Below are 24,612 nucleotides of genomic sequence, written 5' to 3'. Positions count from 1 at the left end.
ATGACCTGAACTGGATGCGTCAGGCAGATGAATGAAGTTCCTGCATCGCTGCAACAGCCCTCCTTCCCACGGGAAAACGTCCAGGGATAATGCTGGGCACTGATTTTCAGGCAGCTCACATCCAGGCCCTGCCCAGGGTTTAGGTAAGGTGCTTAGCCAGGGCTCGAAGGCAGCCCAGGCCCCAGAGGTATACAGAGATTTAGACCTTATTGAAATGTATGGGAATTAGGTGGCAAAACATCTCTGAGCTCACACATGCTTTCGAACTGGTCCCCTCCTTCTGTAGCTTTTGTAAGGATCTGGAGCACAGCCAGCTGGCTCTGCCGCGGTCCTGATAAGGCAAAGCAGGCACTGCCTGGCAAGGAAATACTTTCTTCTGTTCATCTGAGTGTGTTTGTAGTAGTCATAGCCTTGGGATCATATTGAGTCGTTCCTCGTGTCTCTGATAGAAAAGTGGTGAAAAGCATCTTCCCCCTCTCCAGGCAGGTAGGAAACAAAGATTTCCTTGGTTTTGTTCTTGCTTTTCTCATCCCGAAACCTCACCCATCATCCACGCAACTGGCTTACGGCAAGGGGAGCTGCCGCCCGCGAAGAGCCCGGGCGTCCTTCTGGGGCTTTGCTGCGTGCAATGCGGACGTGGACTGTGCGGCCCCGAGCGCGGCTCTCGTGGGCCAAGAGCTGCTGACAAAACGGCTAATTGAGCAACAGGCTCTCGCTGACGGTTTCCTTGCTTAACTTCCTCCTCTTGGCAAAAAGCTGCTGCTGCTTGTGGAAACGCATGTAGCTCGGTGCTATGTACACAGGCCAGGGAAGAACAAAATCCAGAATCAATGCAATGCGGGCACGGGCCAAGACGCCACATCCCGGCTTGCCCTGGAGGCACCCGCTGTGCTCCGGCGTTGCAGTCACCTTCCTCCTCTCCCAGCCTCGGCTGGGGGGGAGTGAGACAGAGAGGGGTACGACAAAAGTACTGAGACTAACAGGACATAGAAAAGGAGAAATAAGAGTTGATGAGCATAATAACGCACCATAATATTAGCCAGCAGACCTGCAGCTCGGGAGAAATAGTATTTTTGGGGCTCAGGACCATGGCCCTGTCTGTCATCTGTCATATGTTCATTCAGTTCTGTAACATAAAATTACATTTTAGCACCAATGAAACTGAATAAATGCGGAAAGAAAATGTAGCTGTTGCTGACTATGCTGACTATTCGCCATACATTCTGCAAAATTGCTGAAGGGACTGAAGTTTCATTTTCTTGCTGCTTTAGATTTCTGCCTGTTAGGAAATCCAATGGAAAATTCATGTATTTTGCTATCTCACGGCTCAGAAAATGCTGGGAATAAACTGAATGAAGACTATAATGTAAAGAAAACAACACTAATACAAGTTGTATTTCTTCATTCTGGTAGAAGACATAATTTTCACACTATAAAAACATAACACACAGCCCATTTACAGTACCTTTATAGTATTTCCTGTTTAATTGGATAATAAAGCTCAGGGTCAGACTCCAGTTCTAAGTAGGTTATTTGGGAAACCTTTTTTTTTTAAAAAAAAATAGGAAATATCTGTTATGAAGACACATACAGCAAAGCAGCTGTAATCTGAGATCATGTGAGCCCAAGAGGTTGCCGCTGTGAGGGCAGGGGGCTGCCTTCAGTTCAAAACTCACACCTCCTTGACCTGCTTCCCTCGCCGTAACCAGGGCTTGTCTCACTTTTGTTCCTCTTGTGCCACCTTGAGGGAAAAAACCTCTGGTGCATGGGTAGAATTTACTGAGTTTGCTGCTACCCAAAAATCCAAATACTCTGCTTTCAGGCTGGCTTTTTCCCAGGCCCCTGGGCAGAACGGTTGCTGCTCCCGGTTATAAAAGCAAAGAACAAAGTTTTGGGCCACGGTTCCTTTCTGTGGTGTCAATGCTACTGATAAAGGCTGGGTAAAATCCTTAGGTCTGTCCCTAGGTGTGTCACTGGGAAGGAAGGGGGAATTTCATTAACAATCTCCTGGTTTCTGTTTGCACAGCCTCTGCTGCTGAAACTGGGAGACTCATCTGGTGGGGCGGCTCAGGCCGGGTGAACTGAGCCCCGCCATCCACATCTCCGTCTTGGAAACTGTCAAAAGGTCTTTTTTGTTTTGCACAGCTTCTCCTGTGGTTCTTGCTACTTTGTCTACATAGAAAGGTAACAAGAAGGAGAAAACAATGAGAAGAAATAGGACTTACCTCTGTAGACTTACCAGCAAAAGGTGTCTTTTTCATTTATCTTCGAAGGATGCTAAATGATGCTATAAATCCTTTTGCCATAGACAGGCAATCGATGCTCACCTGACACCACCTCCAGAGCAGCATCTAGCCTGTGTAGACAGTGTGAGGTGGGAGAAATAAACAACCCCCTGTACGAACAAATCCCTGCTATATAGTGGGCAAAGGGAAACTGTCAGTCTCCAAAGACTCTTCTATGGATTGTCTCAGCCTCGTAGGCTTCTTCACTGCTCAGGAAACTATGGGACAGCTTCCTGAAGGTAACAAAAACACTTCTGCACCATAAAGCTTAATGGAACTCTGAACTAGGCATGTCAAAATTACAGCAAGTTTTTTTTATTATTCTCATATTTACAACTTCTGCAGATTGCTGACGTAGAGATGCACGCTGCGGTTTTAATGCAGACCCCTGACTTCTTGAAGATCTATTATAATGTTTGTCCTTCTGTTGATTCCAGCTGTTGGGTTCATAGATGCACCAACAGCACTTCAGTGTCATCTGCAGATGATGCCTTAGGTCACACAACGTTTTTTCCACAAAGACCGTTAGCCAGCTACATCAACAGAAACTATATTTGCTTGCATTAGCATGGAAACAAGTGGAAATCAAAACATAATTTTGTGGTGTTCACCAAATAGATCCTTCTCTTGAAAGCCAAGGTACTCAGTCCACCTCACACTTCACAGCAGGAGGTATGAGTTGTGTACACACATCCCGTAATCTCTCCATCCAAACAGGCCATAGGACCATTGCCATGAGAAGTTCAAGTGATCCCAAGGATGACCTCACTGCCAGACTGAAGAGCTTCCCTGACGCCTAGTGCTAGCTGGCGTCTTCTCAAAACCCACAGAAAACCTTTCCAAAGCAATGAAACCCACTGCTGTTCCCTCCTTGGCTAAATTACAGGCAGTTTCTCTCTCTGTGACTCCTCTGTTATGGTTTCAAGGCAGAAGGGAAGCCATGCAGAAGGACTCCTGCCCACCACTCCCGACAAGCAGGTAGAGCAAGACTGGCGTGGGTGGAGCTGGTGGGATGGTGAAGTCTTGCCTGCTCCTGGAAACGCAGGGCTCAGCAGCCCAACCTCGCAGCGCCAGGCTCCTCTTTCAGCTCTGGTATCCTGTGGTGGGTACCAGCCCAATGCTTGCTTCTGACTTGGTTTACTTTTCCACCCTTGGAGCAAGACTTGGCCTCCTGCAAAGCTGTCTGAGCAGCTGCTTGTGCAGAGCAAACTGCCTGAGCTGGCAGGTGAAACCCATCTGGCAGCTCTGAATCAACAAGGAAAATGCCTGGTCAAATAAAAGGGTCACCTTCTACTTGGATCACCATCACTATCCTCTTTACAGTACTGTCCACCAGCTCCTCTTGGGCAATACAAAGGAAGGCGCCAAGAAATGAGTGAGCGTCTGACCCACAAAGGTGGCCCCTCTGAAAGGGAACACTGGTGGTAGATGTGTTTTGGGCATCTGCCACCTCCCTTCCAGTGGACAAAATGACTTTTGTCTCCCTGTTGCCTATGTTTTCTGAGCTGTCCCAACAACTAAGATTTAAAAGATTTGTCCTTTTTTTTCATAATTCGAAGCCAAGCGTATGTCAAGAACACACAACCGAAACTAGGCACAGTTGAAAAATACACTGGTCACTTTTTATTGAGCACCAAAGTGGCAGAACCTGTACACGTCTAAGCACCAGGGGCACAAACCGAGAAGGGTCTGCCTGGGGCTGCTGCAGATCCTCGGCTGCTGCAAGGCAGAGCAGCTCCACTGGCAGTGCCGGCAGCGCTCGAGGATCTGGAAGGCCATGAGCATTGATAGCACACAGTGATACACGTGAAGTTTATTATAGCACCAAACATGCTTTAAACCGTGCATGGGAACATTAAAAACAATCGACATTAGTGATTTCCTACTGTGCTTCACAAGACTGTTGTCAAGCCATTTGTCTTTGGAGAGAAGACAAGCTGGGGACAACTCGTTCGGTCTGTGTTTTCGTTTCAACGTGTGATGGATGTCAGTGTTGAAAACACAGCATTTAGACAAGTCTCTTTGTGGCTTTTGTATCTGAGTTTGACAATGAATAACTCAAAAAGAATTAACTTGAAAAAAACCCCAAGCATTATAGCACCATGAGGAAGGGTGATGTCTTTGATAACACCCAGTAAACAGAAATTCATCAACAAATTATTAATTTGTCAATTTTCTTTTTTAAAAATTCCTTTTGCAAGTAGAAAATATCTTTACCATCCCATTCAGCAAGGTGGTCAGGCATGTGCTTTTGTAGCTGCAAAAAAGCAGCCACTGAAGTGAATGTGTCCATTCAAATTAAGCATATTTTTGGATGCTTTGCAAGATCAGGTTGAGATCTGAAGTTTTAATCTTGCAAATTTGTTAATGCTCAAGACATGTTTTTCAACTGGATCCTCTGACATTTTTAGGCACTGAATTTTAAACTAGAACAATTTGGCATTTACTCTTTGGGACTTAACCACTGAAGGGCTTTGCTCATTTAATCAGAATTTGATTTTTCTGCAAGAAGCAATGCTGGAATAAATCAACACATTTCACTGAGCAGCACCTAGGAGCAAGGCTGCATTAAGACTTTCATTATGAGCTGGGTTGCTTTAAGTTGTCAAGTAGTGTCAGTGGCAAAGCGGCAAGTTTCTGGCCTAAACTGGGACTGGAACTGTAAAATACAGATGGATTCCTGTCTCTCAGCAAGGAGTTCAGATATCATTGTATGAAGTTGTATATGATAAAATTCTAGAAATAGATCTGGCCGAATACGGTGTTGCATTTAATACCTAGAACTTGGAAGAAAGGCACAAAGAAGTGAATAGAGTTCAACAAATGAAGAGATTTAGGAAAATGTGGAGCCCTTTATCTGTTCTTTTGCTCTGTAAAGCATCAAGGAGTGTGCCTGTTTATGGTAGGGAACAGAAGAGCCGTTTGGCATCTTTCATCTCGCCAGCTGCAAATGTCATACGCAAAGTATCAAGTGTTTTATAGGCGTCTTAGCTTTGGCTTAAAACATTTGGTGAGTGGAAAAAAATCCCATAGTTTGTGGGTGGAAGCAGGCACTTGTATTTGTGAATTGGGTATTTATCTACACCGCTACTACTCTGCATATTAAAATGCTAATTTTATGCATGCAGATGGGGACACTTACTAAACAAGGGAGCAAATATGGCTTCTTTTGCCTAGCAATTCTGGCAGATTTGTCAAAAAGAAATGGAACCGTCCCTTTAGGACTGCCACAGAAAAGGAAAACATTCATAGAAAATGTGTTTTCCATTTTATAATGCTAAACAGCCAAAAGAAGCTGTAAGGCCCAAATACAAATAACTTGACCTCAAGGATTTATGAAAGTCAACATAAAGGTACAGGACTTCTAAAAAGCAGTTGCCCATCTGCCAGACAATCCTTTTAATCACCCAAATTTATCCTGCTTTTTCTTTTCTAATATGTGCAACAAATAATCCAGACTTCAGCCCTCTTGCTGAGGTTTTGCAGGTACAAAAACGCAGATGTAGATTTTGTGACTATTAACTGTGCTGGCTAAAAACAACAACTTAAAAAGACTGGCATGCACGTGTGTCTGCTTAGATACTGTAGAAAGAAATTTATTCCATTATTAGCTCTCAATCTGCAGCTCACCAGACTGAGAAGCTAAAGGAAAGTAACTTAAAAAACAAATTTATAAAACCTGTTTTGCTCCTCGCTCAGAGTTCCTCAAATTCTTAAGATTTCAGGTTTAGGCTTGTAGACTGGGTGTCAAACCTGGTGAACCCTAGGTAGAAATAGGAAAAGAAGAAACCTGCGGGTTTCTTCAAACTTTAAGCTTATGAAAAGGCTTATTCAAAGTAGTTGTTTGAGATAGGCAGGCACTGGATTTGATCCAGAGAGCCTCTTTAGGCTTGCCTATTTTAATGCAACATTCTTGCCTATTTTAATGCAACTGAGATATGATATTTAGGTACAATTCTGACATCACTTCATTTTTATAATACTGAGTTATGTTCATGGTTGTGAAATCTGAATCGGTCACATAACACGCCCGTAAAGGGCAGGCTCTGTTCCAGCAGCCTGGTAATGGTGCTGTGGCTTATAGGGATCCACTCAGAGGTATTCACATTTCCTTGATAGAAGGGCATCTGATAAACAGCGTGGTTTCTTTCAGGGGATCCCATTTCTCCCCCTGTTGATAGGCTTAAAATCCAGACTCATGCTGTTCCTTGAATAGCGAAGTCTTTTTATCACTGGTGGGCAGGGATCAGGGTAATGCTGGAGAGGTGCTCGTGGAGATTTGGGACCAGAATTCTTCCAAAACAGAAAACTGTTGGGTAAAGCATTCCTTGACAGCTGCTTAACAGAGTGGTCCAGCTGGGTGAAAATCAAACAAAAGAAAGGAATTAAAATATTTATCCTTCCTGGGATGTTTGCACAGAACTTGTCCTTATGTAGCTCTGTAATCTTAACGGTCAGCCTGGCACAGGTACATAAAAGACACACTGAACTGCTTTGTTTTCATAACTGCCAGTTAAGCTCAAGTTAGTTTTAAAGTGAAGCTGAAAGTGTTGAGAAAGCCATCTTGGGACAGAACCTCTGGCATAATAAATATTTTCATTCTTGCCTAATTCAAAGCCTGATAAAATGATTGGAGCTTTTTCAGTTGGCTTCACTCTGGCCAGATACAAGTACAGTCACTCACATGAGTGGGTCATGCTGTTCAGTGCAACTGTTCACACACATAAAGTTACCCCACAAAATCACCCATATGCCAAAGTATTTGCAAGACTGACCCTTACTGCAATCGGTCCAGAATAAAGAGCTTTTTAATTTGTCTTGCAGGAGCAGTTACACCTGCATTAGAAGAAGCCCCTAAACAGAGAGTTTAAAGTCTTAAGGCCCACAAAGTTTTGCAGCATTTATTTTTCATCCTGAAAATCACTCCATCCTCTAAACACCCACAAGGCAAAGGTTCTTCAAAGAAATCAGGCGCATCTTGTGAAATTAGAATAAAAAGTGGGAGGGGGAAAGTAAGAGTTGGGAAAGACATTAACCTCTCCATGGACAGTTTGCAGAGCTCAACCTCCAATGCCACAGGTTCTCGGGATACTTTTACAGCACCATCTCTTTGTTGGCATAGATGATGCACCTGTACATAGTTTTACGGTGCTGTCCTTATACTGGCATTTTGACGAGAGGTAATTTCACCCTCAAACAACCATTTCTTTAAATAATTGCATACTAAGCACCAACTACTTTCACCCAGCTTTCCCTTTATTCACAGGACACTTACCCAGGCACACCTTTGATTAGCCTAAATGCTTCTGCTGGTTTTTCACATAGCCGACCACATTGTTGGAATTGCTCCCTGAAAAACAAATATCAGCAAAGTTAGATTTTAAGTTAGTCTGTGGCAAAGGTTTTCTCAAGATTCTCTAAGCGGTACAGTTTTACTGGTCTCATTATTTAGCAGTTCTCTGGGAGAGCTGCGATAGCCTGCTGGACAGAGGAAAGGAAATCCTTTCATAGTTTTACCAGCTAGACTGGCCACATTTGGCTGTTCGTAAATCTTATCATATCAAAGATGTTGTCTAGTTATATCTGAATATCACTTCCAATCTGAGCTGACTGTCACCCTCTAGATCCAAGAGTTAGCAGAAACCAGGAGCTTTGAAGCCATGAGAAAAGAGATCTTCTGGAAGATCCTCCTGCTTTCTTTGAGACGCATACCTATGAAATTGTGCAAGAGACCTGACACCTCTTGTGGCTGCAGATCACAACGAGGGACTGATTCATTGCGCTCCAGTCATCTCTTATCACATACCACAATACAAGCTCTCGGCAAAAGACCCTGCTTTTGACAGAGTTCTGTGCTCATCTGCAAGGAGTCCTGGGCCATGAGCAAAGCTCCAAAAATATACTTAAAAATAACAAAAGGTTATTGGATTGGGTGTTTCTCACCTCCCGGGTGGGAACTCTGGCAGAGGGCTGCACCATTTAACACATTGTGTCACAACTGGAGATACTGATTCTCAAGAGTCCAGAGTCAGGGCATTGCTGATCTTAAAATAAGATCTTTCGACCAGGGCATAGGGAGTTGAGGCTAAAGAACCTCTTTTTGCTATGTACAAACCTTCATTTCATAAGCAGCAAATTCCTTGTAAGCAATGCAATAGCTATAAAGCTTAATAATGGCAAACACTTCATGCCAGGGGCTTACCAAAATATTCCTTGTAATATTTATGCCTCAGGTTGCGTCCATCTGAAAAAGAAGGTACGTAATGAGAACGTGTCCAGCCAGCCTTCATTCTTTGTGTTAAACTCTGGCCTTCTGTGTACAGCGCAGAGGAGTTATAAATATGGAAATAATAACCTCACAAAGAGGAAAATAAAAGATCTCTGTAGCTGAAGTAGTGTAGGCTGCTATAAACCTCTTATAAAACTGTTTAGATTATTGAACTATGCGGACAGAACTCACTTTCCCTGAGAGCGGTTAACTGCTGGCCACTAGCACGTTATGTTCTTTTCAGTAGCTATGAGTCAAGGAATCACAGACTTTCTCAAATGAAAGAAAATTCAGGTAAAATTTCAGACAATCTATTAGTGTTTTATATAATTCAAGTTCCAGCCAGGTTTTTCTGTTTACCATTTATAGAATTATTTAAGCTCTTAGAAATACCTCGTGTCGAAGAGCCATACAGCTATATATTACATTAGTTACTATGGATGTTATTAAAGAAAAAGTTATAAAAGAATAAAAGAGAGAATCAAAAAGCCCTGGAAAAATTCTTAGTCTTTTACAGAAGCAGTTCAGAGATCTGGTTTGATGCTTCCCCTGGCTTTTACAGTGACCAAATGACAAAAGTGATGTCTCATGTCTCTACACTGAGATGATTTGTAGCTCAGTGCAGACATACATATCCTACTATTCATTGACGTTACACATACCTAGACATGTTATGAGCTTTCCTGGAAAACAGCTTGGCCTATATAAGTTCCTTTATTGGGCAAATCTGTCAGCAGAATAAAGCTAACGCTGTTTCGGATGCAGAAAGCAAAGTCAGAAGTCAAAATTGGAATTTGAAACTCATGTTTCTTAGTTAAGTGTGTAGCAATATATTGTATTGGGTTTGCGTGGCAAGGTTTTGGCAGCGGGCGGGCTACAGGGGTGGCTTCTGTGAGAAGCTGCTAGAAGCTTCCCTGATGTCTGATAGAGCCAATGCAGCCGGCTCCAAGATGGACCCACCGCTGGCCAAGGCCCAGCCCATCATAAGCAGCTGGGAGAAGCCTCACAATCGCTAGCCCTTGTTCTTGTGGGGGGCTTCAACCTGCCGGATGTCTGCTGGAAATAGAATACAGCAGAGAAGAAACAGTCTAGGAGGTTCCTGGAGCGTGTGGCAGATAACTTCCTGACACAGCTGGTGAGGGAGCCAACTAGGGAAGGTGCCCCGCTGGACCTCTTGTTGACGAACAGAGAAGGACTTGTGAGCCATGTGATGGTTGGAGGCCATCTTGGGCAGAGTGATCACGAAATGATAGAGTTTTTGATACGTGGAGAAGTGGCGAGGGGTGTCAGCAAAACTGCCACCTTAGACTTCCGGAGGGCGGGCTTCGGCCTGTTTAGGAGACTGGTCTAGAGAGTCCCCTGGGAGGCATCCCTAATGGGCAAAGGAGTCCAGGAAAGCTGGACATTCTTTAAGGAGGAAGTCCTAAAGACACAAGAGCAGGCTGTCCCCAGGTGCCGAAAGACGAGCCGGCGGGGAAGAAGACCGGCCTGGCTGACTAGAGAGCTCTGGCTCGAACTCAGGAAAAAGAGGAGAGTCTATGACCTCTGGAAGAAGGGGCGGGCAACTCAGGAGGACTACAAAGGTGTAGCAAGGCTGTGCAGGGAGAAAACTAGAAGGGCCAAAGCTGAGCTAGAGCTCAATCTGGCTGCTGCTGTAAAAGACAACAAAAAACACTTCTTCAAATACATTAGCAGCAAAAGGAGAGCTAAGGAGAATCTCCAGCCCCTAGCAGACGGGGGAGGGAACACAGTGACCAAGGATGAGGAAAAGGCTGAGGTACTTAATGCCTTCTTTGCCTCAGTCTTTAATAGCAGGGCCAATTGTTCTCTGGGTACCCAGCCCCCTGAGTCAGAAGATAGGGACGGGGACCAGAATGGAGCCCCCATAATCCAGGGGGAAATGGTGAGTGACCTGCTGCACCACTTAGACACTCACAAGTCTATGGGGCCTGATGAGATCCACCCGAGAGTACTGAAGGAACTGGCAGATGTGCTCACCAAGCCCCTTTCCATCATTTCCCAGCAGTCCTGGCTAACTGGGGAGGTCCCAGCTGACTGGAGATTAGCAAATGTGACGCCCATCTTCAAGAAGGGCCGGAAGGAGGACCTGGGGAACTACAGCCCTGTCAGCCTGACCTCGGTGCCAGGGAAGGTTATGGAGCAGGTCATCCTGAGTGCCATCACGTGGCACGTACAGGACAACCAGGTGATCAGGCCCAGTCAGCATGGGTTCAGGAAAGACAGGTCTTGCTTGACCAACCTGATCTCCTTCTACAACAAGGTGACCTGCCTAGTGGATGAGGGAAAGGCTGTGGATGTTGTCTATCTGGACTTCAGTAAAGCCTTCGACACAGTTTCCCACAGCATTCTCCTGGAGAAACTGGCTGCTCATGGCTTGGACAGATGTACTCTTCGCTGGGTAAAGAACTGGCTGGACGGCCGGGCCCAAAGAGTGGTGGTGAATGGAGTTTACTCCAGTTGGCGGCCGGTCACAAGCGGTGTTCCCCAGGGCTCTGTGTTGGGGCCAGTCCTGTTTAATATCTTTATCAATGATCTGGACAAGGGGATAGAATGCACCCTCAGTCAGTTTGCAGATGACACCAAGTTGGGCGGGAGTGTTGATCTGCTTGAGGGTAGGAAGGCTGTGCAGAGGGACCTGGACAGGCTGGATCGATGGGCCAAGGTCAATTGTATGGGGTTTAATAAGGCCAAGTGCAAGGTCCTGCACTTGGGTCACAGCAACCCCATGCAACACTACAGGCTTGGGGAAGAGTGGCTGGAAAGCTGCCAGGCAGAGAAGGACCTGGGGGTGTTGGTTGACAGCTGCCTGAATATGAGCCAGCAGTGTGCCCAGGTGGCCAAGAAAGCCAATGGCATCCTGGCTTGGATCAGAAATAGCGTGGCCAGCAGGACTAGGGCAGTGATCGTGCCCCTGTACGCGGCACTGGTGAGGCCGCACCTCGAATGCTGTGTTCAGTGTTGGGCCCCTCACTACAAGAGAGACATTGAGGTGCTGGAGCGTGTACAGAGAAGGGCAACGAAGCTGGGGAAGGGTCTGGAGCAGAAGTCTGATGGGGAGCGGCTGAGGGAACTGGGGTTGTTTAGGCTGGAGAAAAGGAGGCTGAGGGGAGACCTTATCGCTCTCTACAACTGCCTGAAAGGAGGTTGTAGAGAGGTGGGGGTTGGTTTCTTCTCCCAGGTAACAAGTGATAGGACGAGAGAAAATGGCCTCAAGTTGAGCCAGGGGAGGTTTAGACTGGATATTAGGAAATTTTACTTCACTGAAAGGGTTGTCCAGCATTGGAACAGGCTGCCCAGGGAAGTGGTTGAGTCACCATCCCTGGAGGTATTTAAAAGACGTTTGGATGAGGTGCTTAGGGACATGGTGTAGTGGTGGTCTTGGTAGTTTTACGGTTGGACTCAATGATCTTAAAGGTCTTTTCCAACCTATACGATTCTGTGATTCTGTGGCACTTTGATAAAATATTTAAGAAGGGGGGGAAAAACCTGTGTGATTGCATCTAGAGAGAGGAGTGAGAATATGTGAGAGGAACAACCCTGCAGACACCAAGGTCAGTGAAGAAGGAGGGAGAGGAGGTGCTCCAGGTGCCAGAGCAGAGATTCCCCTGCAGCCCATGGTGAAGACCATGGTGAGGCAGGCTGTCCCCCAGCAGCCCATGGAGGTCCACAGTGGAGCAGATATCCACCTGCAGCCCATGGAGGACCCACGCTGGAGCAGGTGGATGCCTGAAGGAGGCTGTGACCCCGTGGAGAGCCCACACTGGAGCAGGTTCCTGGCAGGACCTGCGGACCCGTGGAGAGAGGAGCCCACGCTGGAGCAGGTTTGCTGGCAGGACTTGTGACCCCATGGAAGGGACCCACGCTGGAGAAGTCTATTCCTGAAGGACTGCACCCCGTGGAAGGGACCCAGGTTGGAGCAGTTCGTGAAGAACTGCAGCCCGTGGGAAGAACTCACGTTGGAGAAGTTCATGGAGGACTGTCTCCCATGGGAGGGACCCCACGCTGGGACAGTTCGTGAAGAACTGCGGCCCATGGGAAGGACCCATGTTGGAGCAGTTCGTGGAGGACTGTATCCCATGGGAGGGACCCCACGCTGGAGCAGGGGAAGAGTGCGAGGAGTCTTCCCCCTGAGGAGGAAGGAGCTGCAGAGACCATGTGTGATGAACTGACCGCAACCCCCATTCCCCGTCCCCCTGTGCCGCTGGTGGGGAGGAGGTAGAGAATTCAGGAGTAAAGTTGAGCCTGGGAAGAAGGGAGGGGTGGGGGGAAGGTGTTTTAAGATTTAGTTTTTATTTTCTTGTTACCTTACTCTGATTTGATTGGTAATAAACTGATTTCCCCAAGTTGAGTGTGTTTTGCCTGTGACAGTAATTGGTGAGTGATCTCCCTGTCCTTATCTCGACCCACGAGCCTTTCGTTATATTTTCTCTCCCCTGTGCAGCTGAGGAGGGGAGTGACAGAGCCGCTTTGGTGGGCCCTGGGTCCAGCCAGGGTCAACCCACCACATACACAAATATTTCTATTTTTTGTGCTGCGTAATAACGGCATGTGCAGGTTACTACCTGCTCTGCTTACACAATCCCAGAGGACACTGGCACACAGAGCAAACAAGAAGTGTGTCCCCTGCTTTGGGTATTTCACATAGCTCAGCCAGCATCGAGGGCATTAGAGACTTGAGATTGCTGCAGAGTGGGGACTGTCTCCCAGCCCAGCTGTCACACACTGCCCTGGGGCCTTGGGCTGCCCAGAAAACCCAGGAAGCCCATGAGAGCAGATGTACCACCAGATCTCCTTCAAAGATCTCCAGTGAGAGTGCACCGTCCCTTACTGCTGTTTGCATGACAGAACAAGAAAGGGAGGGAGATTCCCAGCCAACTGACCTGGATTTCCACGGAGCTTGATGCACTGGCCCCTGTTAGGGATTCCTTCAGCCGTGTTACCCGGGTTGATGATATGGCATTCATAGCCTGTGGGGCAATGCAGAGGCTCATCTCCATCCTCCGTGGTACTGCAGGCCTCAGCTGCAAAAGAAGCCTGCAGGTCACAAATCATGGCTTTAACCCCCACAGGTAACCAAAATATGATGACACGGCCACCTTCTTCTGTATCTCCTCCTGGACAGGATCTTGGACTACTTCCCATGCGAGGGTACCAAGGAGCTAACACCTCCAAAGAACCCTGGCAGAGCAGGTGATCCAGTTCACACCTTACACAAAAACTGACGCGTCTAGCCCGATATGGGGAGTGCAGGTCAGCCCAACTACCTGTAACGACACCCTCTCCACAGCCTGTTGTGCAGGGTCTGTGCGAGGGCTGGAGAGTGGTGAAGACAGACCACCATGCTCACACTGATGAGTGGTCCCTCCACGTGCCTTTTTCCTTCAAGCAGCCATACTTCTGTTCCAGCCAGTGTTTCGGGCTGGGTGAGGAATCAGGGAAATGTGACCAGGAAGCTGGGAGTTTGCTGCTTTGTTCTTTGCTCCACACCCATTAACTTACTGATGAATTTAAACCTCAGATGTGACTCACTATGGAGTAAGGCAGTACCACACCCTGGTACAAATGGAGGCTTTAACCACCTTGACCCTGGATATTCAACAAGTGCAGAGCAGAATAAGAAAGTAAAGCAGGCCTCACAGGCAGTGTTTGTGTCCATTAGATGTACAGACGATGCAGGGACACTCCACCCTTTCATTTGCCAGGATTTTAATTTCAAGGACCTGTGCTGTAATTCTCATGCCATGACTGATGGTTCTTATTTCACTAATTACTCCCTGAAGCTGAGGTGAAGGTGTTAAGATAAGAACAAATAATATTAGCATGACAGGGATGGATGAGGAGGAACCTATTTTATCTTATTTCTAGCAGTGCAACTCCCATGAGCTGGAGGCAGAATTTTCTCTTGAAGAACTAGGAGTTTCCATAATAGATGAGAATTCTGCGAGTCTGATACCATCTGTGTAAAACCAAAGAGCGTAATTTATTGGCACTACCTGTATCTGACTAAAGCTGATCAAAAGCTGGAATAGCCTTTCCATGAAGAAATTAAGAACTTCAAGCATACATACATCTGGGGATGTCTCGGAGAAGAAAACTCCTCTTCCCACCTCCCCACTCCCTCCTTGTTTCACTTTGAGGTATTGGAAAAAATTAATTAAAAGACCTTTCTCTATGGAATTAACCTGAGAACCCCAATCTCATTAGCAGTCCCCAAGCTTAGATGCTCCCAGCTCCATGTCAGCTTGACACAACTCCGCAGGAGTTTGCCAGGGCTCTCGTTCAAAGCAGCCTTCAGAACCGAGAGCCAGAGCCCCAGCCCAAGGCATCTGTGTGGTGAGGCCACTCTGGATTGAGACACCTCCTAATCCAAGTCTGCCCACAGTCTATCAGGCACCTGGCAGAAAATCTGTGTATGCTGACAAAGTCTTTTTCTAAAAAATTACATATTTCTACTTATTTCAAGAATGGATACAAAGCCACTTCCCTGGAGTATTCCTAGTGCTCTGCTGCATAAGCCATATCCATAAAAAGCAACAGATTTACTGCACCAGAAACTAGCCCTCTGCACAGCACAGCATGATTCCTACAGAAACTCCAGACAAATACCAGTAGCCCCAGCACCCCAACAACCCTGGCAATCCCTGTGTATGATGAATGTATTATTTAGTGCCTTTTGTATAATTACTGATCTCACAGAGAAGACAGTGAAATGTACCGTACCTTGTAAGACCTCCTCTGGGCCATCCAAAAGCCACCCATTTCCTCCCAGCCAGCGGGGTTTGGGCTGAACCAACCAGTCTAAAACTGTAAAAGACAGAAAGAAGAAACCACAGACTCAAGGTGGAGTAGCCATAGGGCAACCAGTTATGGAAAAGTCACCGACTTCCTCTAACAGGCAGTGACGAGGCTGCCAGGCTCCTGAAGGATGGATTTGAGTTTTCAGCAAGATACTTATACTCATGCTGTTGTTGTCCCAGTGGCAAGAGAGCCACGGATGTTATCCAGGGCCCCAAGAACCTGGTGTCATAAAGGCCAAAGCAGCTGCTGTTTCCCATCCTCCATTCCCATGGCATGGATCAGATGAGATGGCTGCCGGGCTTCCGTGAGCACTAATTCAGATTGGGATTACTTCTTTTCCTGAATACATAATCCCAGGAAAAGAACTGGCTTCACATGATTTCTAGCATTTGTGCTGGTGGAAATTTTGCAACACCAGCTGACCTTGGATAATTTCTTGATTCAGCAATCGTCCCAGAAATCAGAAGTCTGGAACCGAAACTTTATCCTCAACTCACACTCGAACCGTGCCTCCCACCTGAGACCCAATGCACATGGGGATGACCACCATGATTTCCACATGCTTCTCTCTACCATAATGTGATCGCTGGGTCCACTCTACCTGGCGGGGGCTGTACAGACTCCAGGCAGGCGTAGATGCACCCGTTGTAGCAGCAGCGCTTGTGCCTTTCACACTCCGAATCCGACCGGCAGCTGGGCACCTCGCAGGCTCGGTCAGGCAAAGTCTGGGGCGGTGGCGGGCAGCGGTCGTTCTTCTGGTAGTGGGAACTGTGAGAATGAAGAGGGTACTCATAATCCTTGCAAAGAAAAGAAAAGGAAACAAAAGTTTGGCATAAGGTGAATACCAAACATCCCATCAGTTGAAACAGAAGAGGGATTTTCAAACTGGTTTTCAAGTATTCATTAAGAGGAGAATTAACTGTTCAGCTCCCTCAGCCCTGTCTTCAGCACACTGAAGAGAGAGCTATATGATCACCTTAGCACACTGCTTTGGAAACACCAAACCACCAAATTATTGTGTGGAACTAATTTTACAATTAAGGTTATTGTAATGACAATGAGGAGGTAAAAAAAAAATCCTTTAAAGTCTTTTATACTTGTCCGGGAAACAGAGAGAAGGACTCCAGGCATCCTCATGACAGATATGCCAAAACACTTTGATAGTAAAGCAGTGGAAATGATGACACTGTATTGTTTTGAGGTTACATCCCCAAATGGGACCTGGAACTAATGTCCCAGGTAGCACCTGTCTCCTCAATAGGCTCCTTCTACCTTCATCACGTTCTTCCGGACCAGAACTTATAGGGGAGTCTTTCAAGCTTATCCACTCTGGGGTCCTGGGTTGTTAAATTAGAGACCATTTCTAAAACGTGAGATGATCTGGGTGAGATCTGTGTGGGTGATGTCAGTTTAATCCCACGAAACGATGCTGTGTTTGACTATAGCAGAAAGGAGCCCAGCTGCTCATTGCACACCGGAAGGACAAGGGAGATTTAAAGTGGATTAACAGGCACAGGATTTTACCAGAAACATTTATAAGAGGCAGCATTCAGATATTATTCACGTTGGCGGCATTTTAGCAAGAAGCCAACTCCCTCCGACAGAGAGGTGAATCACCCAAGCCCACTCCTTTCTCACCTATGGCTAAAGTACTCGTGTCTGGGCTTGAGCTCAGCTCCCCAGAGCAGCATAAAGTACTCAGAAAGGGCAATCAGTTCTCAGATTTATAAACAAACATTAATAAGCTCTAATCAAATCAAAAGATGGATTCTGGATTTGCGCTTTTAAAAGAGATCAGCATCTAGCCAGAGGTATGAAGTGAGCGTTGCCATGCACTCGCTAGCAGGCTGATGAGTTTAAGAGTCCTACATATACTTGGCCCGATCACTGTTGTGTTACGAAATCAGTGACGAACAACTGGGGTTGTTATTCCAAGAAACAACATGGTGCAACTGTCCCTGAGGGAGTCTCTAGGAAATTTCACCATCAGGCTATGGAGAAATTTGAGGTGAGACTAATATCCCTCTTTATCTGCATGCTGCTACATCCTCATTGTTGAAACCTCCCAACGGCTTCTGTGGAGCATGTGTGCCTTTGCGAAACAGCGTGTCCCCACGTGTACTGTCCAAAAAAATGTCCTAGGAGAGGCCCCAGGAGGTCCATCACCCTGGGGACTGACCGCATGGCCTCTGCTGCTACGTGTGACCGAGCAGCAATCAATTATCATAACGGTGAAAACAAAGCATCTTCACTCCCTTGGGATAATTTGTAATGTAGAGAATAACGGCAATCCCAAGGGACACCAAAAGAAATAACGATGCACATTGTTTGTGGTACTGATGTGAGAAGTTTTACTTCCATGTTGTACATAGCGTAGAATGGTATTGATAAGGTGGTGGGTTTTACCCCAAAGCTGACCTCCGTTCTTTGAGCCGTAGCTAGGAGGAAACAGAGAGCAGCCAAGTTTCTCTGCTGCCTGGTTGCACAGCGACTGAGTGTCAGCCGATGTAGAAGCATAGAGAAAAGTCAGTATGATTAAAAGTTTTAATTTCTGTTACAAGGTGTACGTTAAAGAACATCCATATCCTGGTTATATCTATAACTGGTTAAATAATATGTATGTGTGTCTGTGTGTGAGAGACAGAGAATTCCTAATATTTCCACAAATGACAGCCTTCTGCCCTGTTCCCAGGATCAGCCTGCCCTGTTCTCAATATCAATAAACAATTTTCTTCTGCTTTTTCCTTAGTTGTTTCCATTCAGTGAACAAGAAACTTTTCAAAAACCCTTCCGTGAGGTTGTTTTCCCATTGATAGGCTGTTTGAACCACAAAATAGGTTTGAAAAAAAATATTTCCTAATTTTGATGATGTTTTCAATGTTAAAGTGTAAAACAAGGTGTAAGCTATCACATCATCCCATTCCTCAAAAGCTGAAAACACTCCTACTTTGAAATAACGTGCTTTTGAATTGAAGATATTGCAAGTTCAACTTTTTTTGCTGTTGTCAGATTTTAAATAGAGAAAACTCTTGGACCAAGTATAATTTAGGGATATGAGAGCATTTAACAGTAAATCTATGCAGTTCCAAACATTTAACAGGTCTCCTTGCTGGAGGGAGCATTCATCCTGGAAGGTCACAGTTTCCTATTCTATTATTTGAAATGTCAGCTGCAGACTGAAATGTGACCAAAATAATACTGGCAAATAATGGATGCATGAAAAAAAAAACCAACCCAAACCCCAAACAATTACTGCAATTGCTTCACAGATGATTCAGAAACCAAGAAGCCAAAATTGCAATGAACAGTTGGCTCAATGAATGAGATTTCCATTTGGGAACAATACAACATATTTAGCCAAATAACTTTGTACCTCATGACCTCCCTGCTCATTTTCTCTGTTCACTGATTGCTCTGAACCCCTTTCTTTCAAAACCTCATGGTCAAAACCATATTTTTTGTGCATTTGATCTAATAAAACCATTGCCACTGGTTCACGTATGCATAAACCCTCCCCAGTGGGAAACAGGATTCCCTCATTCCCAAAATAGCCTGGTTAAGGATGTCTCCAGGTATGGGTTACAAAGTCTTTTTAAAAGCTCTCCCAGGATTCACAGTTTGGCTCTGAGCATAGCTCGGATTTATTATTTTTACAGATTGTGACAACAGTCAAAATTTCTTCCTTTAAGAATATTTTTCAATGCAGGAGGCAAATTGCTGTTTCCCATGGAGACTTATTAAATCATCTGAATGACAATATCTGCCTTAGAGACATCCAGAAACAAAGTAAGGGGAAAAGTTCAGAGTTCAGCTGCGGAGCCCTGGAGGTCAGTAAAGATGACGAGGAAAAACCTGAATGCAATCACTCCCTCCCAACCCGTGTTTCCAATAGTAACTGTGAGATGCAGCCTGCCTCCAAAAAATCCCAGATCAGTTCTATTATTTGTGCCTGAAACTGGACCCTGGGCTTGTGTCAAAGCACAATTCTCTGCTAATTCATATTCTGCACGGCCACTCCCAAGATCAGGCGTGAGGTTTATTCCCAGCCTCCGGTCACCAGCTCTGCCCCTGGCAGGTATTTCCAAACGCTGGCCATAAACCACCTTTTCCCTGAAACAATACACAGTCAGGAGGAATTTAGAGCCCTCCAATATTTCTATCAAAGACCTGGAAAAACACAGATCATTGGTGATCAAAGTTGCAAATATCAGACTGAAGGAGGGCTAAATAATCTGAAGGACAAGACCAAAACAATACGAATAATATTCTCCTGCTATTGACTCTGGATTAGTAGCTCTGGTTCTGGTGTCCGCAGTACTGGAAGATTGTTGCAAAATTAAGGTGGGCTCAAAGAAGATGCACGATAGCGATTAGAGGGCTGGAAAGCAGGGAATACAGTGCAAGACTTAAATGTGCGTATGCAGGTTTCAAAGGGGAGGCTGAAGGCTGCTCTGCTCATACATTACTCTGAGGGATGTGCAGGGCAGAACTCTCATGGGAGGTGTGCTAATCTGGTAGGCGAAGAGGGTATCTCGGTGTTGATTTATGACAGCTAGCTGGAGGGTAAATAAATTGTTGGAAGAACATTACAGTAGCAGCAAGGAATTCTTCATTTCTGGAAATCTTTAAAAGATGCCTGGATTTTTTTCTAAAATGCTTGATGTAGTTGACACTGGAATAAAATCAAGGCTGCCCCAGGTTTTTCCCATAGACATGTGGGTGTCTTGATAATGAATTGAAGAGCAGCCCCAGGTAGCTCCCTCCCTCGGCCCTTTGGGAAGAGTCCACAGCCTGTGCGGGGGCTGCAGAACACCACCTGCAAACCACTGAACTTGGTGAGTGTCCCTCTGGCTGTAAAATACATGGATTTGCTAAAAGCTGGAAGCCCAGCTCCTCCACCCCACTGTGAATGCCAGTTTTTTCTTCTCACTGCATTCCCTCTCCTCTTTCTCCCTTCTCCATTCCCACTTGACCCCTCCTTGCCAACCAACACCCTTCCTCAGAGTCCTCAATCAAAAACTCCTGGCCAGACCTCAAGCCAGCTCCTCATTGTAACACCTGCTCGTCATTCTGCAGCCAGCAGTTTGGTGGACGCATTGCTCCTACTGTGGACTCCAATGTTTTGGACTTGGACAACATCACTCTCAGTCAACTCCCTGCCCCTCACCGTCTCCTCCCCCTACAGACCTTGCCCGTGTCCTTCTGGGGGTCCCACAGGGATGTCTATGGCCAGTCTCCTGTATGGCTCTATGTTGCCGTAAGCACCTCCATCTGTTACCCCTCTATCCAAGGGACTCGCAGATCAGCTGTTCCACCCACAACCTCTGATTTTTGAACTGTAGGGAACATACAGCATTTGATAGAAAAGAAAGCATCTCTCTCAGAAACAAGAGGGGTTGCCAAAACAGACTCTTGGTGGATAAGAGGATGGAGAGCGGATGCCTTCCTCCTTACAAGGCTTGGAGGAGAAGGAAAAAGAAAAGCATTTTCTGTTTTCCCTAGATAAGATGTTTCTGTCAATATGAGCAATTCTAGCTGAGCTTGCCAGATCAGTAGCACCTGGATTCATGGCTGCCAGAAAAAACAGTCCTTTGAAGAACTGCAGATTGAAAGAAGAGGATATATCCTCAGGGGAGTGGGCTCTGTGCTTCTACAGAGCACATTATCTGAAGATCAACATGTACATTCCTGTTCTACTCCTGTCCTATCTCTCTGGGTCATTTACTGCATAGCTCCTCTTGAAATTGAGCTTTGCATTGAAATATGACAGAAGAACATACTAATAAACAGTGATTTCGCCGGAAACACAGCTCTTCACATCACCATTTTCCAATTAAAGTGCAAACCAGATGATACCCTGTCCCAAGGGAGGCTACAATGAAGAAAATTTCTTATTGTAAAATACCGGGGTGCCTTTCAAATACTAGCACAATGTTTTCTGCAAAATTTCAAGGAGACAGGAGCACTGTATTTCAGTTCATTCAGCACGGGCAAAAGACGCGTGTCACACTTCTGTGCCAGCAATTGCACAAACCAAATGTAGCTGTCCCCAAACATCACTCTGCATGGAGAGTGCAAAAAAGCATCCATTTTAAATTAAAAGCTTTTGTATGTGGCTGCAGAAAACAGGTGGAGGAATCCGTCTGTGACACCAAGGAGCTGTTTATGCACATGCAATGGCTGGAAGATGCAATGAAACCCAAGCATGAGAAAACAGACTGGCTGGGGCTTCCACCTAAGCTAGTCAAGGGGCAGAAGCCTTGGGTCAGTGCTGGCTTCTAAGGGGACTTTAATGGAGTAAGTCAAAATTTCAAATGCCAATATTTTTTCTTTCTAAACAGCAGGTCCTGAAGGTCAAGCTATCAAATTATTTTCCTTTTTTTTTTTTTTTTCATTTCCTCCATTGCCATCTCTGACAGTCTTTTGGCCTAGACACACCAGAACAAGACCCAGCACCATCCTTTGCTCCACTCACAGTAACTTGCTGCTGCTTTTGTTTCAATTTCAGTACTGCTCTAAGCACCACCGCAGATTCGGAAACGGTGGTAGTGCTCAGTACCCCACTGGTGAATAACCGCATGGCTCTTTTTCCCCCTCTAACGCACGGGGCAGGCACAGCAATTGCTCCGGCACTCCCTGGGCACACAGGGGACACTGGGGCCTCTGCAGGTCCATGCTGTTTTCTTGCACAGCAAGTCTCCTGCCCTTCCCTGGTTTGTTCTTACTTGTGGGGGCTTGAGGATAAGAAGGTGGCTTAATGTGCGATCGGCACGTTACTCTGACGCTGCGGATCTGGAGGTCTCTCTGCTCCAGTGATTTACAAAACCCCAGGCAATGCCACCGTGCCTCTAGTACACATTATCACCAGGAGTTGGAGACATTTACCCAAAGTTACCCCAAAAGGCAATGGAGGAACTGGGCAGGGAGCCCTCCTCCCTGCTCTAAGCAAGGAATAACATTATCTTCCTTTCGCTAAATCTATCCCCAGACACATAGGTTTTGCATTCCCCTTCTCCCCATTCACGCTTCCCTTGCTGCCCTATGAAGTTTCTAGGAAAAGCAGTGACGGCTGCCGTACCAGTGTCTCCTCGCCGTTCCAAGCGTGCTTTACAAGTTTCCCATTGCAGCAGCTAGGTGGCAAAAGTTTAGTACAGCCTGGGAAACTTAATGCGACCCTTTTATAAAGAGGCAGCCTGCGGATTCAACTTCTTATTCTAAAACGATACACGCACGTAAAGAAAACTCCCCTTTCACGGTGAGCACACCCAGCTTCCCCAAAATCACCCCTCCGCAGTTTACTCACATCATATTTCTCCGTCATTTTCAGATGTAGAGCACGCTTCCAGAGATTCCTTGCGCAGCCCGAATCTGGCAGCAAAACCAAGACACACAAGGCTGCAGTGAAGATCTTTTTACAGAAATGCATCTCTGACAGCACCCTGGAATCCATTTCCCAAGGAGAGATGAAATAAGGAGCCTGGCTTTCGGGATCCAGACGATTCAGAGTCTTGGCAAGGAGGGAGGGAGACGCGGAGGGAGGGAGAGCGAGGGCTGATCACTGGTGAGAGCCGCTTTTCGCCGCGCAGCTTCTCGGAAGGGAAAGGGGGAAAAAAAAAAAAAGGAGCCCACAAGCAGAAGCCAGGAGCTGCTGTTGAACTTCTTTACTCAAAGTTAGATCAGGTTCTCAGCTCACATGTTCACACAAAGCACATGCTCTCCTTGAATGATAGATGGGAAGATTATTTGGAAAGATTATTTTTAGACCTTTGTTCCCAACATCTGGCATCCTCAGAGAGCCCCATTCAAAGCCAAAGCGTGGGATCAGATGACAGCTGCCGCAGGGGGAAATAAAGGTCTTGGAGGGGTGGGCTCAGCAGCTTCTAGCAAACAGCTCACCCAAACTTTCCAAGCTACTCGGCTCTCCCTTTGTGTGCTTCCTACTGTGCCCCGAGCTGTGGTTTTGGATCGTGTTTTGACAAAGTGATAACTTCATATGAAGACTGCTTGAAGGAAATGATTAAAAGACATGATAAACATGGAGGGCTTTTAATTAAACCAAGATGACGTTAGCTTTCTGCAAATGATTTCGAAGAAGGGGAAGACGTGGCCATTGGGGAAAAATAAATCCATATGTGCATGGGTGGGGAATAAGGAAGGAAGGTGGTTTAGAAATTACATGACCAAATGGAAAGCAAGGAAGGGGACGTGAGTCAGGCTGTGCCTGACAATGGGAGAGACGGAGAGGCTGGACGTGGGGTATTAGACACCTACATGGCCATTCAGGCACCCAGGTGCCTGAAGGACAAGAATGGACTTCTGAAATCAGGCTGAAAGCATCCCAGCATCCTGCCTGGGATGGGGACAGGGGCAGGTGCCAAAGAAAAAATATGAGAACAGGGCAACTGTTACATACACATGAGTATAGATACATATACACATATGTATATGTATGCATGCATATACTTTCACAGCCTTCAGTAATGTTGTTCAGGCCTTCCTAAGCCAAATGTGGAGGCTGTTTATTTTACAATCCTCCATTAATTTTTCCTCCAGCAGCTTGTCCAGCCTCCACCTGGAATGGAACCACAAAGCTAGTTGAGATACGAGCACTAAGCCCAGCTTTCCTTCAGTTTACCTATAGCCTAGGCAGAGCAGAGTGGAGGCTTGCTGGACGCATTGAGTTTATTTTATATCTGCTGTAAAATGGGTCTGCACAGGAGTGTTAGACCCTGTGGACAAATAAAAAAAAAAAAATCTTCCAATTCTTCCTTATACCTCAAAGCTGTGGCAAGTCACCTGGATCCATGCCTAAGTGTCAATAGCTGCATGTAGGTGGTAGCCAAAGGATTTCATCTCCAAGCTTGCCAGAATACGGTGATGGGAATCTGAAGAGTGAGTGAGGTGTGGGTTTTAAAAGCTCTGTATTTAACAGAATATATTTGATTTATTTAGAGATAAGGGGTTTACAGGGTTTCTAGCAGTAACTGTGCTTTGGGACAGTCCTGTCCATATCTCTACTGCTGTAGAAAGCTTCTTAGCAACAAAACCAGTTCAGTTCATGCCAGGGGATTTACTTGGTAAGAAAAGCCAAGCAGGGACTACTGTTATGGGAGGAAAGTAGAGAAGGAAGGGTGGGGAAAGAGAATCAAGAGTTAAACTGGGGAAGGTCACCTCCCTCACAGCTGCAGCAATATAAGGAGGTCCTCCTGGGACCAGCAGAACAAGCTGCCTTGCCTCTGC

The 24,612-nt window shown here is 46.0% G+C and overlaps 1 protein-coding gene across 1 annotated transcript; it reads right to left on the bottom strand.

The window, feature by feature from the left end:
- Window positions 1–3,906: 3,906 nt before the first annotated feature.
- WFDC1 (WAP four-disulfide core domain 1) lies at window positions 3,907–23,268 on the bottom strand. The gene is made up of 7 exons (XM_075510908.1): window positions 22,676–23,268; window positions 15,974–16,169; window positions 15,295–15,378; window positions 13,455–13,595; window positions 8,488–8,529; window positions 7,561–7,635; window positions 3,907–6,641 (listed from the first exon to the last, which is right to left on the bottom strand). The coding sequence occupies exons 1-6, from the start codon at window positions 22,820–22,822 to the stop codon at window positions 7,577–7,579; spliced, it is 669 nt and encodes a 222-aa protein (XP_075367023.1). The 5' UTR covers window positions 22,823–23,268; the 3' UTR covers window positions 3,907–6,641; window positions 7,561–7,576.
- Between the last annotated feature and the right edge of the window lie 1,344 nt (window positions 23,269–24,612).

Source organism: Mycteria americana, chromosome 8 (assembly GCF_035582795.1).
Source record: "Mycteria americana isolate JAX WOST 10 ecotype Jacksonville Zoo and Gardens chromosome 8, USCA_MyAme_1.0, whole genome shotgun sequence".
NCBI lineage: Eukaryota > Metazoa > Chordata > Aves > Ciconiiformes > Ciconiidae > Mycteria > Mycteria americana.
The sequence above is the reverse complement of the archived record's forward strand: the minus strand, read 5'-3'. Positions and strand labels throughout refer to the sequence as shown.

Excerpts from the sequence above, each read along its gene's own strand:
- WFDC1 (XM_075510908.1), bottom strand. The coding sequence starts at position 22,822 with ATGGATTCCAGGGTGCTGTCAGAGATGCATTTCTGTAAAAAGATCTTC. Across the intron at positions 13,596-15,294 it reads CCCAGAGGAGGTCTTACAAG|CTGAGGCCTGCAGTACCACG; the intron begins GTACGGTACATT and ends CTTCTTTTGCAG. Across the intron at positions 7,636-8,487 it reads ATATTACAAGGAATATTTTG|GGAGCAATTCCAACAATGTG; the intron begins GTAAGCCCCTGG and ends TTTGTTTTTCAG.